This window comes from Rattus norvegicus, chromosome 10 (genome assembly GCF_021556685.1).
Source record: "Rattus norvegicus strain SHRSP/BbbUtx chromosome 10, alternate assembly SHRSP_T2T, whole genome shotgun sequence".
Taxonomy (NCBI): domain Eukaryota; kingdom Metazoa; phylum Chordata; class Mammalia; order Rodentia; family Muridae; genus Rattus; species Rattus norvegicus.
In genome coordinates this window covers 98827625-98845036 of record NC_141543.1, presented here as the reverse complement: position 1 = coordinate 98845036, position 17412 = coordinate 98827625, and the positions used below count along the sequence as shown (strand labels likewise).

Sequence of the window (17412 nt, the reverse complement as noted above, 5' to 3'; positions counted from 1 at the left end):
GGCCATCAATGTACTCTAAAAGGAGAACACGGGCTAACATCAGCAACAATGAACCAGGGCAGTTTGACAGACAGAGACTAACTCAAAAAGATAGATAGATAGATAGATAGATAGATAGATAGATAGATAGATAGATAGATAGATAGATAGATAGATAGATAATAACTGCTTTTTGCTTTTTGATTTAGTGATACTCTGTGATGTTTCCAGAGTAGGAATTAAGTTTGAAGGTCGCCATCACCTGCTTCTTGGCAGTGGCAGTCAATACAACATAATGTATCAGAATCCATGTAAGTTGGCTGATGAGCTGTTTATTTTAAAGTGACACACCCACACATACACAAGTTCCAAAGAAAATGCAAACTGACCCCACAATAGAAGAATGAGCATCACACAGGAAGGATTGGTCTGAGGCACTCATGAGAGCTCCAGGCCTGACCTGGAAGCATCTTGGTGTAACCATGCAGTGTAACGGATTACCAGGAACCAAGAGTTTCTTCTTGCTTGTTAGTCAACTGGCTGGTCTAGCCACACCATTTATATTACATAAAAATAACATCACTGAGAATTGGAAAATGTATATGTAAAAATCAGACAGAATTCTGTAGCTGCGTGAATAACGATAGCCAGCACTGTCTAACGTCTACTTGAAATGATTAACACTGGAGAGATGCTTTTGTATAACGGTCGGTAGGAAGACAACTCTTTCTAGGGAAAGTGGGTAAAAGTGGGTAAAGTGTTGCCACACAAGCATGAGAAGCTGACACGCATGCAGGGCTCAGCAGTAGACGTCTGCACCCCCAGTGCTGGGGAAACAGGGGAAGCACAGACAGAATAATCTCAGGGGCCTGTTGGCCATCAGTCTCATCACGCAAGGAGCTCTAGGTCCAGCGAAATACCATGGCCCCAATAAAAAAAAATGGAGAAAAAGTAGAGACTACCCAATGTCAACCTCTGGTCCCATGCCTGATGCTCACACACTTGCACATACAAAAGGACCACTTCCACCAGGCAGTGGTGGTGTGTGCCTTTAATCCTAGCACATGGGATGCAGAGGAAGGTGGCTCTCTGAGTTGGATGCCAGCCTGCTCTATAGAGCTAGTTCCAGGACAGCCAAGGCTGTTGCACAGAAAAACCCTGTCTAAAATAAAATAAAATAAATTTAATTAAATTAAAATAAAATAAAATAACCACTTCCAAGTTCTTTGGTGTGACCTAAAAGGAGTATGGAACACAGACCACAGAGACTATAATAAATGAAGCCCTTCCTTGTTGAGCGCCAACTACCTCTCACTTTAGCACGCAGCACCACAGTGAACACCAGTATGCATACAATTTCCCTTCCATTGGTATTATTTCCTTGGGATAGGACTCTAGAAATGAGATTAGAGGATCAGGGGTCAGAAGGGATCTCCAACCGGTACTCCACTGCTCTGACACCACCAAGCATGCTCCACACGTCACAACTTCCTCTTCGCAATGGCTAAGCTTCTATCCCGGTAATTCATCTGGGTTAAATGTGTGTAAGTCTACAATGCCATGTTGCTCAAAGCCCTGCTCCACATACTGAGGCCCAGGAGAGCCGGAGCTATATGGAGAGATGCTGTCTTTACAGTAAAAAAAAAAGAAACTAAATAAAACAGGAAAACGAAAATTCCCCCTCACCAACATTTACTCTTCCAAAACTTTTCACAAATCATATAATCTCCTGGGACCTCTGTACGCACATTCCCCAAATGAGAAGTCTGAATCAACTTCTCAAGAACTCAGGGAAGTGAGAATTAACGAGATGGAACCAAGTCTTGTACATGAGAAAGGCAAAGTGTCCGGAGAGTGTGAGGAGCATTCGCACACATTGCAGAGGGCAAGAACATGTCATACTACACCATGACAGGGTCTCTAAAAGCACCGGCAGTACACAAAATTAGCCCAGAGAGCTGCCACTGCTTAAGACCAGGTATGAACCAACGGCAACAATAAGCAAGACGAAGGACAAACTGGAACCTGCTGGAGGCTCATCGTTTGGGAATTACGGACTGCGTCACAGGAGGCAAGGGAACTCGCACATGAACACTACCTTGGGAAGACAGCCATGCTACCGTGGAGTAAGAACGCCGTGGTAAGCATGTGCCGGGTCTTGTTTGGTTTTGTTTCTTGGACTTTTTCAATTTTGTTTTATGTGTGTTGAGTGTTTTTGCCTACATGTAAATATATGAACCACGCTTGTGCCCGGTGGCCACAGTCGTCAGAAAAGGGTGCTAGATCCCCCAGGGTTAGACTTACAGAAGTTTGAGCCATCACGTGGGTGCTGGGAATCGAACCTGGATCCTCTCTCTGCAAGAACAAGTGTTCTCTTACCTGCTAAGCCATCTGGCCAGCTCCACTATAAAACTATTTGCTAAATTGGGGAAAAACCAATTTATGTATTATAAGCCCCTGCGTTTCTCAGTACAGTAAAGGCAGGCTTACTAAGCACACCACTTCTCCAGATGAGACAGAGATGTTACATTTCTCTATATGGCATTGTATCTGCTTAGTGTTTTTAGAAATGTGCAAAGATGACAGGAATATCTCTAATTCTAATTTAAGCCCCAAACTGCTATAATTCTATTGCAAGGTTCACAGAAAGGCCACTGAGCATTAGTGACTAATGTGTAAAATATGCCCCATGTGCCACAGAAGTATGTAAGGTGGCTGGGTAAGGTGTAAAATAGATATTTAATTCCTTTTTAAAGTTTTGACACAAAGAAATAAAGAGGCAAAACAAACAAACAAACAAGACCTAAACATGTCAAATACCTCGGCCTGAACCCCCAGTTCTGGATAAATGAAACATGACTTACATTATCCAAGCCACTGAGCTGTGTGAACAGCCCAGCAGGAGAGCGTGGGAAGGCACACTGAACCCTTCACCCTCAGGGTCCTGGGCACTCTACAGAGATGCAGCAATGGCCAGGAAAAGGATCTCCACACAATGAGCACTCAGAGAATGTGGATCTTATTGGTCTCAACTTCCGGCCACAAGAAAACAGGAAAGAGAACTCCAGAACATTCCAGTCAGACTACTAAGGAACGTACTCTGACTTGTTTAGAAGAAAGCACAGATATTTTCAACATATTGAGGTTAGCATTTTTATCAAGATGTGATGCATTTCTTAAACATGGCACTTACAGACTATAACTGCTTGCCTGAACTTAAAGGACTCACTCTAAACGCCCCTTGAGGGAGCGAGGGTGAAGGAGCACGTGGGACAGGAATGTCAGCAGTCATGCCCACATGTTCACCTGGTATATGCTTGTCACCGCAGGAAAGACAACTCAATCCTTCACTAGGCATGACAGTAAGAGAGGATATAACATTATAATTGCTTTCGAAATTGGCAAATGGAAATTTAAAAAAAAAAAATCAAACCTTAAACTTTGTTCAATTTAATCATTTAAAAAACCTTCAAATCAGAAAAGGGTCCCGTCTTTTAAACATACCATGCCTACAATCTTCATCAGCTTGCCCGTAGTTTTTCTACAAAAAGAAAAGAAAAGACACAAGGTAAACTGACATGCTTCAAAGGCTGCTTTTAAGACCCAGCAGCACAGAGGAGCCGAGCTGTCTCTGAGGAGAACTGTGAATGCTGTCAGTCTAACACTCACAGGGATGGCTCATGCCCATGCTCTCTGAGGGCCACCTCCACCACATCACAGTGCTTGCCCTGCACCCACTCCCACAGCACTCTCACCTCCTCCAGCCTCCGAGCTAGCCACGACCTCCTCCCACACCTCCTCTTCCCCTGCCAACGGCTTGACTGAGAATTCCCACTGTCACAGCTGTATCTACTCCTTCCCAGCAGCCTCTCCTCACACCTACTCCTTTCTAAACCTACCAACCATCCACCTCCAAGCTTCTTCTACTCTACCATACCTTATCATGGTTCCTTTCCACTGATTCATTCCTAAACTATCATGCTATTATTTTTCCCAACTTAAAAAGAAAAAAAAAAATCTGACTGAGCCAGGTATGGTGGCGTACACCTTTAGTCCTAGCATGCAAGTAGAGACAGCAGATCTCTGAGTTCAAGGCCAGCCTGGTGTACAGAGTAAATCCCAAAACATCCAGGAATACACAGAGAAACCATAAACCCAGTCTTGCAGAGTGAAGGGGGAAAGGGGAACTTAAGAGAGATAGCTCAGTAGTTAAGAGCACTGGCCTCTCTTCCAGAGGACCTAGGTTCAGTCCCCAGTACCCACATGGTGGCTCACAACTGTCTGTAACTCTAGTTCCAGGCGATCTGACGCCCTCACACAGATACAAATGCAGGCAAAGCACCAATGCACATAAAGTAAAAATAAATATGATTTTAAAAAATAAAATTTTAAAAACCCTAAACTTGTGACTTGACTTCTATTTTTTCCACAGGCTCCTTTCTTTTCTCTGGTGCTGTGGCAGAAATTCTCTCAGAGTTGGCTCTGCAAGCTTGTAAACCTTCATTCCAAAGGCAGAAGCAGGAGGATCACCAGTTGGAGAGCAGCCTACTCTACAAATGGAGGCCAGACCAGCCAGGGCTACACAGTGAGACTGTTGAAGAAAGAAAAACATAAAAAGAGTTCCTGCCCTAACTCTCTCAGGTTCTCCTTAAGTCAGACTGTCTAAGGAAGCTAGTCCCATCATGGCCGACAGCAACCTACCCTGCATCCAATGTGAGCCACACACCTGCCGTGTCCCCAGAGGCAGCCAGTGACCTGAGTGAATGATATCTCACCTTCCGCACAGAGCGCATGGCCTAGGGCTCTCTCACCTTTCCTTTTACTCCCAGCTAGTCCTCCCTGCACTCTGCTCCTTCTCTCACACCAACAGGTCCCACCATCACACCGGGTCTGCAGCCTGCTTCTTCCTGGGACCTGAACCAAGCCCTGGATGCTAACTAACATCCTTAATCTCTCTCCAGAAACCCCTTGCTTGCACTCACTCCTGCCACCTGCCTGATGCTCAGAGAAACCTCAAATCTAAAGACACAAAACTAAGCTCACAAACATGCTCCCCACCTGGGGCTTTCTCACCCCAGCTCAAGGGAGCCCCGTTCTAGTAAGCACTCAGTCAAAATGGTTCAGGGTAAGTAACTTCACATGACAAAACACACACACACACACACACACACACACACACACACACACACTCTCTCTCTCTCTCTCTCTCTCTCTCTCTCTCTCCCTGCACTTGGTGTTAGGAAATCTGTTGCTGCCTTCAACCTGTGCACAGAACCGGTTGCACTGCTGTTTATAAACTGAACACTGAGTCTTGGTCATCTTGGCTCTAGGTCATCCCAACAGTCCCTTTGCATACATTCATACCCCTTTATAGTCTGTCTTTGTTTTTTTGAGGCAAGGTCTTTCTGAATAGCCTTAGCTGTTCTGGAATTCACTATGTAAATGGAGCTGCCCTTGAACTCACAGAGATCCTCCTGCCTCTACCTCCCAAGTGCTGGGATTCACAACATGTACTACTATGCCCAACACCTTTTTTTCTCGTTTTTTGAAACAGGCCCTGGCTGTCCTGAAACCCTCTGTTTAGTTATGCTGGCCTCAAACTCAGACAGTCCTGCCTCTGACTCCCAAATGCTAGAATTAAAGGTGTGTGCTACCACGGCCCATTTTGTTTTGTTTTGTTTTTAATAACCTATTTTAAAAATTAGTCTAAGGGTTCCTGGTGAATCAAATCCCACCCCTGCTCTGCCCCAGCCTCTATAGCAGCCCCCAATCACTCATGTGAATGACTCAGAAGGCCCGACAGACCCCACTGCCCTACTCTTTCCCTCCCCCTCACTCACTCTAGAATCATACCAGTGCAGGTAGTATTCACATTTGACTGTGATGCCTCTGCCTCAGAGTCCCTGCACCGTCTGCCTGTTCCCTTTCTCCAGAGCTCCACATCCCTACTTCCCCTTCCTATCACCTTCTCATTGGCTGGCCCGGAACATCCTGGGTAAACACCCATGGGCAGCATAGCTGCTCCGAGGTTCCTGGGCCCTCACCTCCCTGCATGCATCAACCTAGTGTACAGCCACCTGAAACAGCCAGTGCTCCTACCTATTCCCCTGCTAGACTGTGACAGGGAGAAGGCCTCTCTCTCTTACCAGTCTACGTGTGAAGTTTCTAGAACAATGTCTATCAGACTATTGTGCTCGATAAACACATATTAAATGAGTGAGTACCATAACACAGTTTGTAAAGTTTTAAATATAGTTGTTTGCCATTGAGAATGTTCAGCAATCACCAGGTATTTCCCTCGAATCTGTTCAGGCCCAAGCTAGCTCATTTGTACAGAAGGTGTCCAGCATATGGTCCTTGTAACTACGGGTACATCAACAGCTCGTCACTGGTGTACCAACAGCATCCACTCACCAACTGCAAGAATGAGGCAATTCTGTACAGAAGACTCTCGATTTTGATGCGCTCAATCTCCACTGGGCACGGCCCTGCGAAGTCTGTCATGGAGTACTGGCCAAGAGAGAGCAGGGCGTCTGTGCAATGCTGGAGGGCCATGTCATAGTCCTGCCTCTGCAGTGACGCGCACGCTTGTTCACATGACCTTTCAGCTCTTCTGTCTTCCATGACTCAGGGACAAAAATCCTAAACATGAGAAAAGAATGGTTGTGACTTAAAGACTCGGCAAAGGGCTGGAGACACGGCTCAGTGATCGAAAGCACTGGCTGCTCTTGTAGAGAACCCAGATTTGGGACCGAGGTTCAGCTCCTGGCCAACTCACAGCCAACTCTAATGCCCTGTCAGGTACCTGCATGCCCGGAGTGAACATACACTCGGAAGCACATACACAGGCAAAACATATCTGCAAATAATTGAAGGTCTTAAGAGTATGTGTTTAGGGGCTGGAGAGATGGCTCAGCGGTTAAGAGCACCCGACTGCTCTTTCAGAGGTCATGAGTTCAATTCCCAGCAACCACATGGTGGCTCACAACCATCTGTAAAGAGATCTGATGCCCTCTTCTGGTGTATCTGAAGACAGCTACAGTGTACTTATATATAATAAATAAATAAATCTTTAAAAAAAAAAAAGAGTATGTGTTTAAAAAGAAAATGAGACAGATATATAGTAAAACTTATACACTCTCCCCATTGTACCTCTCCCAATGGAGAGGCTTCCTCAGCAAACCTTCTGGTCATCGCAGCTGTGGGAAGAGTAAAATTAACACGCATAATTTATGAAGCCTGTATTTCCTAAGACCCATGCTAACCTACCACCATAAGCCCCTAGGATCGAATTCCTCCTAAATGAAACATAAATGAATGCTACAGGTACACATAACAACAAGATTCCACTTTTCTGACCAAAAGAGCAGAAACTTTTCCTGTCTAAACCTTCAAGTTTCAGCCTCTCTCTAGTCTTACACTTCTGGCACTGCAGAAAATCAAAATCCATATTGTGTAGGATTTTTTTTTCTCACACCCGTCTAGCCAAAGTCTGAGCTGGGCCTTCAACTCCGCCCACATTCCCAGAGGGCCAGGCTATATGCGAACAGCCCCAAACACAGAGATAAGGCATGAGGTCACTGCTTTCCAGGATCTCAGAGGTTAGCAGAGGAGCCAAAACTCAGGCTACCAAAGACCAGAAAGAGGCTCCATCTGAAGCGTGAGCTGGCTCAGGAGGGGAACAGGAGTTCACAGCACAGACCACAGCAGGAGCAAACTTCAGCTCTGCAGAGACATCAGGTCAGCTGAACCAGAGGGCTCAGCAGGTAAAGGCGCTTGCCACCCAGTCTGGCGGCCTGTCGATCCCTGATAAGCACAAGGTAGAAGAACGAACTTCTGCAAGCTTTCCTCTGACATACGCACCCACACATGCACACATGCAAGAACATTTTTCAAAAAATGTTTAAAAAAGGAAGTGTTCAGCTGAACTCAGCAAGAGGAGATAAACCACACGTTAAACTCGAGATGCCAAAACTTTGCAGTAGAGTAGGGTAGGGAGGACTATGGGTCAAATACTAGGAGAGTCGGAGGTTCTTCCCACAGTCAGCACGGGAAGGACAGGTTGTAAACAAAGGTGGGACCTATTAACGACTCGATGGTAGAGCCCGGGGGTGGCATGTACAGGGTTGAGTTTGATTCCCGGGACTATGAAAGGGGAGGAAAAAAAGAAGCAATCTATCAATGTCAGTCCTCTGAAGGAAGGTCAACAGGCGGGAATGGCAGCACTGACCACTAAGGGCACACTACAGGCAGCGAGGCGACTCCGTGGGAAAAGGTGCTTGCCGAAACACTGACAACTGAAGCTGGATCCCAGGGTACCACACAGTAGGAGCGAACCAGCTTCTGTGACCTGGCACAGGCTCTGTGGCACATCTTCATTCACGCAAAAGTCAAGTCTTTTTCAAAATATGGTTTTGAAATTAACTAAAACCTAAGAAGCTGGGCACAGCTGTGAGGGATGTTTCTGGGCTGGATTATTTAGGTGGGAGACCCACACTGAATCTGGATCGTATGAAATCAGATTACTAACCCTATTCTGGTCCACACTTCCTGGTGATAGCCTACGTAAAGGGACAGGGAAAAAAGAAGCTCTGCTTTTCGCCTGCTTGCCCTCACCCACACAGGAGCGTTCACCTGTCCTGTTGCTGAGGTACTCACTCCCATGCCCGTGTTAGAACCTACTTCTTCAGGATTCCGACACAGACGGAATGGGCAGCTCTCCAGGACAGGGACTCCAGCAGCAGATAGGGACAGCTGAGACATCCAGTCTTGTGGATTGAACACCTACTGGATCCCTCCCCTTTCCATGGGAGACAGCCATGGTTGGACTACTTGGGATACATCCTATAAGCCACTCTAATAAATCCATACATATTAGTTTACTCTATCAGAGAGAGAAAAACCAGTAAAACGGCTCAAGGAGACAGTAAGAAGGCCAGCAAGACCGTTTAGTAAAGGTGCTTCCTGGAAAAGCCCACCAGCTTGTCTGACCCACAGGACTTACAGTGGAAGGACCACTAACCCCCAAAAGTTGTCATCTGGCCCCTCATGCATGTGCACCACGACTTGTGCTCACACTTGTGTAGTAAAAGTTAGAGCGGACAGCAGGGACTCAAGCCTGCTTCTCCCCATCCCTTCACAGAGACTGTAAGAAGTGGCAGCGACAGCACTGCTTCAAGACCGGCTCCTGCCAACCCTCCTCCCCACCCTCATCAAGGCTGTGGCCTGCTTCGATTGGTCAATCCTTAGCCTTCCTTCTGCTCTGACAACCTCCATGCTCCCTGTTGTCCTTATAGAGTCCATCTGTCCCATCACCTCCTCAGCCTGCAGCAGCAGTTTCCAACCTGTGGGTCGCAGCCCTTTCACGGGGATTGCCCAAGACCATTAGGAGACACAGATGTTTACATTGATTCAGAAGCTAAATTACAGTTATGAAGTAGCAACAAAAATAATGTCATGGTTGGGGGTCACCACAGCATGAGGAGCTGTATTAAAGGGCCCCAGCGTTAGGAAGGTTGATAAGCACTGGCCAACGGAAATGCTCTTGGCTAGCATGCCCAGCTCCAACCTCCATAACCCGGCTCTGCCCTCAGTAAACTGTTCTGCAGCCATAAACTGCAGTGCGGGATGAGAGGCTTCAGAAATGAGCACCGCCCTTCAACTTCCCACACTGTGATTCTTCAGAAGACACAGACACCCTGAAGGAACAGTAAGAGGGGTCAAAAGGGACATCACCAGTGTATATCAGCAGTTAGCAAATACAAGTAGTATATAAGATGCAATACAATATCCTCTAACTCTCTCAATATAAAGAGAGAGAGAGAGAGAGAGAGAGAGAGAGAGAGAGAGAAGAAAGGCACATGAAGGCTAAAGGTTAACATAAGCATCTTCCTCAATTACTCTCAACCTTCTTTTGAAGTGTCTCACTATGTAAGCCAGACTGGCCTTAAAGTCACCTCTGTGCGTTTAAGAGATCCATCTGCCTATTACTACTACTACTACTACTACTACTACTACTACTACTACTACTATTACTATTATTTTATGCTTATGGGAGTTTTTCCTAAACCTGGTGTTCACAGAGGCCAAAAGAGAGCATCTGATCCCTGTTACAGTTTGACCCACTAAGTGGGTGCTGAGGACAAACCAGGACCCTCTGGAAAAGCAGCCTTCCCTCCGTCACTCCAGCCCTTACCTCTGCCTCTTGAATAGTGGGACTAAAGCATGCATCATAGCCAGCCTGGTGCAACATGCCTTTAATCCCAGCACCCAAGAGTTCAAGGCCAGCCTGATCTATGACAGAGCCTAGGACAGCCAAGGCTACATCGGAAGGCCCTGTATCAAAAACAACGATGTGCCTCACTACATCGAGTTTACTCTGTTTTTTTTTTGTTTTTTGTTTTGTTTTGTTTTGTTTTGTTTTTTGGTGGTGGTGGTAGTGGGTTTTTTTTGTTTTTGTTTTTGTTTTTGTTTTTGAGATAAGGTCTCTTACTAAATCTGGAGTTTATCAATTTGGTTAGGTGGGCTGGCTAAAACCTCCAAGGATCTGCCTGTTTTCCCAACACTGGATTACAAGTCCACATTACCATGCCTGGCTTTCCTTGGATGCTAGCATCTGCACTCAGATCCTTGGGCCTGTATGACAGGCCTTACCAACTGAGCTGTTTTTTCCCCAACTCCTGGGGTTTTTAACTAAAAACAAAATATGGTTTTAAATGTTTATACTTAACATGTTAAGTGTTAATACTTTTTAGGCTTCTTTGGTTTTTTTCAAAACAAGATTTGCCTGTGTTCCCCTGGCTGTCTTGGAACTCACTCTTAGACCAGACTGCCTGCCTCTGCCTCTGCCTCTCAAGGGCTGGGATTCCAGGCATTCGAGCATCACCTGCTTTTTGTTTTCATTTTTTTTTTTTTTTAACAAATTAGTCATTTAACATAAAAATAAAAACTGTGTTACTAACTAACAAGATAATTTGACAAATAAATGGCATCACTTCAGTCTTTTTCCTGGTCTCCTTGCAAACTCCCTCAGCTCCCTGCACATGCTATACATTTCCCAGTTGGGTTTAAGAGAGTTTAAATAGTTCAGTTATGATTTGAATTTATGTCCCTAATATAAACATGTATTGACTTGGTAGAATCAATTATCAAACAAAAATCAAAAACTACTCATTTCTGGATTGTTGCAGTGACTCTGCCGTCCGCCACACCTAAGACGAGCATTACAGGGATGCGGTGACAGCTCAGTGGTTAGAAGCACTTTCTGCTTCCCCAGAAGACCCAGGTTCAGTTCCCAGCATAGTCATGGTGGCTCACAGCCCTCTGTAGTTCTAGTTCCCAGAGACCCAATGACCTGGCAAGATCTCCATGAACACTGCATGCATATGATACACACACATGCAGGCACCTGTGAACATAAAAAATTAAAACTTAAATTTTAAAACAAAACAAAACAAAAAAAGAACAGTATTACAGAACAATCACTAACCCATGGCACACACCAGAGATACGTCTGTGCTGCAGAGAGCTGTCCCACGTACAACAGTCTGTTGAACAGCACCCCCAGCCTCTACCTCCCAGACACCACAGTCCATCTGCCAACTTGAAATAATGATAACCGTCACTAGGCATTAACGAAATCAGCCTCAGTTAGGAGCTGATAGATAGGCACACAGATAACAGAAAGGTAAGCCATATAACATCCAGCTGCCAGGAAGACTGAGGCAAAACGGATCCCACACTGACAACCTGCCTGAGCCAAGAAGCAAGTTCAAGGACAGCCTGGACAATTTAGTAAGACCCTGTCCCTAAATGAAGTAATTAAAAGGGGCCATCAAGATGGCTCAGTGGGTAAAGGTGCTCAAGGCTGACTGAGACTGACTTTGATCCCTGGGACCCACACAGTGGAAGTGTCTCTAAGAAGTACTTTTATAATTTTATTTCTAATTATGTGTACATATGAGTGCAGGTACCCTGGAGGCCAGAGGTGTGGGATCCCAGGGACTGGGATTATAGGAGGCAGTAAGATGCCCAATGTGGGTGCTGGAAACTGAACTCAGATCCTCTGGAAGAGCAGCAAAAGCTCTTAACCACTGAGCTAGCTCTCAGCCCCAACTTTTGGGTTTTTGAGACAGAATCCAGCTTACAACTCAAGAGCTATCTCTCCAGCCCCCTTTTTCAAAGATTTATTTTATTTTTTAATTGTGTTACGTGTCTGTGCATGTATTAAAAACAAAAGTCTAAGGAACAAGGGGTTGGGGATTTAGCTCAGTGGTAGAGCGCTTGCCTAGGAAGCGCAAGGCCCTGGGTTCGGTCCCCAGCTCCGAAAAAAAGAACCAAAAAAAAAAAAAAAAAAAAAAAAAAAGTCTAAGGAACAAGAGGGCTGGGGTTACAACCCAGTGGCAAGTGTTTGCCTTCCATTAATAGTCCTAGAATAAACTCCAAACACCACAGGAAAGAAAAGAGACAAACCAGGTACCAAAACGCAAATTATCCCACAAAATTCACAGCCTGTACCTAAACAAATACTATAAACACAAGTAGCAATAAAAACAAACTAATACTGCCCATGCTATGTATGTGTCCTCGGGAACAATGACCTGACGCAGAGCGGACTAAGGCACAGGCCCCACCTTGAAAGCTCACTCACGTGGCCTGGAGCACATGACTTCACCTGAGGTCTCAAAACCATCTGGGAATGGACAGTGAGACCGCCAAGTCTTCCCTTCTTGGGTTCCTCTGTGAAGCACTTAAACTGCTTCACAGTGGTAACTCCCCTAAACTTGCAGAGTTTCACTTATGTAAAATGGAAATCACTTAACACTTAGTACTTTCCAGCTGGAACTGGTTCAGAGGTTAAGACACCCAAGTTCAGTTTCCCAGTGCCCACACGGCAGTTTATAACCATCCATAACTCTACTACATGCTGGCAAAACACTCACGTGCTAAAATAAATATATCTTTATAAAGAAATCCAGGGGCCTGGAGAGATGGCTCAGTGGTTAAGAACATAGACTGTTCTTCCAGAGGTCTTGAGTTCAATTCCCAACAACCACATGGTAACTCACAACCATCTGTAATGGGATCTGATGCCCTCTTCTGGTGCACCTGAAGACAGCTACAGTGTATTCATTTAAATAAAGTAAATAGATCTTTGAAAAAAAGAAAAAGAAAAAGAAATTCAGGGGCTTGGGAGATAGTTCAGTGGTTAAGAGGACTGACTAATCTTTCTGAGGACCCAGGTTCAATTCCCAGCACCCATAAGGCAGTTCACTTCAGTCTGTAATTCCAAGATCTGACACTCTCACATAGATATACATGTAGACAAAACACCAATGCATATGAAATAAAAAATAAAATGTTTAAAAAAACAAAATAGAAAGTCAGAGTTCCAGCACTTGGGAGGCAGAGGCAGGTGAATTTCTACGAGTTCAAGGTAAGCCAGAGCTACAATGAGACTCTGTCTCAAACAAACCAACACCCAAAAATATAAAATAAATTCAGTACTATTGTTGAAGACAATAAAATATCACTCTATGTGACAACTTTGCCTACTTGGCACAGGAATAATTTTCTTCCCGGTAAACAGGTAATGGTTGTGTGGGCACAGCCACCACCTCCACAGACACCATACTTACATGCACAAACACACGTGAGCACATAGATACACAAACAATTGAAAATACAGTAAGAAGAGCAAGCACGATGGCACGTGCCTTTAATCCCAGCACTCAGGGAGGCAGACAGGAGGATCTCTGAGTTCAAGGCCAGCCTGGTCTACAGAAGGAATTCCAGGACAGCCAAGGCTTCATAAGAGCTAAGAGAGAGATCATGCTTCAAAAAAGCCAAGTAACAATAATAAATAATAGTAGGAGTAGTAGTGGTAGTAGTAATAGTAAAAGAAGATATTCAACACCATTAGCCCTCCCACAAATGCAAATTAAAACCAGGATTAGGTATCACACACTGAAGAGATGAGTCTCAAGGGCTGTGGCTACAAAGATGGCTTGGCAATTAATTATGAGCACTTGCTGCTCTTCTAGAAAGCCCCAGTTTCAGTCCTGCTGTGTACATATCAAAGAGTCTGGCGCACACCTACAGCCTCAGCTCCACAGAAAGCTAAGACAGGCTCCGAGGGGCTGCTGGCTTCGGGACCTGGGGCCACCTGGTTTCCAGGCTAGCCAGAAAAACCAAGCCCCCAGTTCAAGACAGATTGTGCCTCCAAAGGAACAGGCCGAGTGACAGCATCTGTCACCTTCTGTCCTGCACATATGAGCCCGCCCATACTCACACACTGACATACATGTCTCAGTATCACCTCTTGTTCCATCCACTTATCCCAAGACAATGAGAACACAAAAACCTGTAAATAAATGTTTACAGCTGCTCTATTCAGAATTGCTAAAAATGAAACTCAAGCATCCTTTAGCAGCGAATGACGAATAAAGTTAGTGCTCCCACAGTGGAAAACTACTCAGCAGTGAAAAAGGCGACCTACAACAAACAAGCTGGGTGACACCAATGGCTCAGCAGGAAAGGTGCTCGTCATCAAACCTGAAGATCTGTTAGAGCCCCAGAGCCCACTAGTGGACTCGGAGAACTGACACCCAAGAATGATCTGTCCTCTGAACTCTGCATGCAGGCAGTCAGGTAGACAGACACACAAAACAAACAAACGAGGAGATTAATAATTAAGAGCAGAAAGCAGTCCTCATACTTGCAGACTGTGTGGTCAGTGACAAGCCAGGGGAAGCACAATACTCAAGGGCAGCATGAGTGGGGGATGTGGCTCTGCACTGGAGACTATGTAGATGAAGTCTGCCTAACCCATATGTGCATTCAACTAGGAGACCTATTCACCAAAACAAATCAGTTCTTCTGAGCATGGTGGCTCATGCCTTTAATCACAGCACTTAGGAGGCAAGAGACAGTTGGACTCTTGTCAGTTCAAGGCCAGTCTGGTTTGCAGAGCTGTTTCCAGGATAGCCAAAGACAAAAACCCATCTCAGAAAAAAAATAAATAAAATGAAATAAGATAAAACAATCAAATATAGGGGTTGGGGATTTAGCTCAGTGGTACAGCGCTTGTTTAGCGAGCGCAAGGCCCTGGGTTCGGTCCCCAGCTCCGAAAAAAAGAAAAAAGAAAAAAAAACAAACAAAAAAACAATCAAATATAAACAGAGTAAAACAATACCAATAATGAAATAAGGATAAACCTTGGTGTCATAATTGACACACTTTTAGAAAATGGGGAAAACAGATGCAAAATAAGAGGGAAAAAAGCTTGCAGCCTTCCTCCTCCGTAGGCTGAAAAGCAGGAATGCAGCCTCAGAAAGAGCAGTTTCCAATAAGCCAACTGTTGGAGGTCATCTGGCACAAAACATAGGATGCTTTTGAAGAATTCCATCAGAGCTGGATGGCTGGTCTGGGTCCAAAGTAAATGCTGAAGAAAATAAAATCAATGGCGTACCAGAGCGCGGGAGGCAGACTGGCCAGGACCAAGCATCTGTCTGTGACAGCACCAGGAATCAGCAGACCACCTTAAATCAAGTCATGAAATCTACTCATTTCTTTGAGAAGCTGTGGAACTTGCTGCTTTGTGGACCAGGCTGGCCTCAACTCACAAGAGACCTGCCTGGTGGGATTAAAGTCATGAGCCACCATGCCCACCCTATTTTTATTTGAAAACAAAATCATTACTAGATGTGGCAATATACGTTTGTAATCCCAGCATTTAGGAGGCTGAGGCAGGAAGATGCCACAAGTCCAGAGCCATCTCCAAAAACAATGCAAAAGGAGGGGCAGAAGAGAAAGTTCATCTGTAAAATATTTATAATCCCCGCACTGGGATCCCTGGGGCTTGCTTGCCAACTGTGTTGTGAGCTCCAGGTTCGTGAGAGACCTTGTCTCCAAAGATAGATAAGATAGATAGATAGATAGATAGATAGATAGATAGATAGATAGATAGATAGATAGATAGATAGATGGATGGATGGATGGATGGATGGATGGATGGATGGATGGATGGATGGATGGATGATGGATGGATGATAGATAGATGGATGGATAGATAGATAGATAGATAGATAGATAGACAGACAGATAGACAGAGAGACAGACTAAGGAGGATCTGCAACACCAGCCTCCACCTTCACACTGTGCACACACTACACACATACACAAACCAACCTGTTGCATTCCTTACACTAACTTCTCTTGTCAGTGTGGCCACAATGCTCTTTGATCTCAAAACCTCTAGGATTTAAAGAGCAAATAGCAACTGTGAGCAAACTCCAGGGAGCAACAGTGATAACCAAAATGTTGTCACTCTGAAGTCAGGACGATTTCTACACCTGTCTCCTCTTTCCCTCTATCAACACAAAACTGTCTACTTCACAATTAACTTAAAGGACCCATATGCATTTGTAAAGGTTTAGAAGACTAACAGCTATATTTAACCTCCTCTCTTCTTTCACTGAAATTACGAACAGCCCTCACTGATTCTTTTTCTTTGTGGGGGACGGGGTGTCATGTCAGTACTGGAAGTTGAGCCCAGGGCCCCGCAGATGCTAGAAAAGCACTCTAACACTGAGCTGTACGCCCAGACCCATAACTGATTCTTGATCAGACCCCCCCAAGATAGCTTCCTTTTGAACTAAACATCCTATGTATACATAGACAACAGTCATAGAAGAACTTAAGAGACAAAATTATATACGAGGTTCTTGGAGCTGACGGACGTAGCTCAGTGGCCTGCCTAGCATTCATAGGTTTTGATTTCCAACATCAACACACCTGTAGCCCCAGCACTCAGGAGGCAGAGGCAGGAAGATGAGAAGTTCAAACACACCCCAGCTACACCGCAGAATTCAAGACCATCAGTCTCAAGCAGGGCTGGTAAGGCTGGCTCAGCAGACAACAGCACTTGCTGCCCAACCACAGACATGAGTTCAAGCTCTGGACTCACACGGTGGAAAGAGAGAACTAACTCCTGCCAAGCTATCCTCTGACCTCCATGTGGATGCCATGGCATGCCCCTGCCCATATACATGCATGCAGGCATGCAGACTCACACATATATACATGACACACATAAACAATAAAGGTAAAAACCTATTAATAACTGGACTCTAGTCATAGCAAACAAAAAATTTAATAGATTTGGTCATATTAAATATGCTTAAGTTTCTTTACAAAACAAAGAATATAAACATTTTAGAGCTGGAGATCTGGCTCAGTGGTTAAGAGCACCGACTGCTCTTCCAGAGGTCCTGAGTTCAAATCCCAGCAACCACATGGTGGCTCACAACCATCTGTAATGAGATCCGATGCCCTCTTCTGGTGTGTCTGAAGACAGCTACAGTGTACTTACATATAATTAAATAAATCTTTTTTTAAAAAAAATTTAAAGAGAAGAACTACTGGAAAACTTTG

General features: G+C 44.9%; 1 protein-coding gene across 15 annotated transcripts in view; it reads right to left on the bottom strand.

The window, feature by feature from the left end:
* The window catches only part of Helz (helicase with zinc finger), a 145081-nt gene that overhangs the window by 112503 nt on the left and 15166 nt on the right, over window positions 1–17412 (bottom strand). For 12 of the 15 annotated variants that reach the window (XR_015630449.1, XR_015630448.1, XM_087570844.1 and 9 more), the window contains 2 exons: window positions 6394–6621; window positions 3484–3520 (listed from right to left, as the gene is read on the bottom strand). Coding sequence is in view for 10 of the 15 variants with exons in the window: in XM_087570844.1 (XP_087426970.1) it covers window positions 3484–3520; window positions 6394–6603 (247 nt within the window). In the remaining 5 variants the exon portion in view is untranslated. Of the gene's footprint in view, window positions 1–2283; window positions 3521–6393; window positions 6622–17412 lie in introns of all 15 variants that reach the window. The other 3 variants (XM_087570852.1, XM_087570854.1, XM_087570853.1) reach the window with 2 other exon arrangements.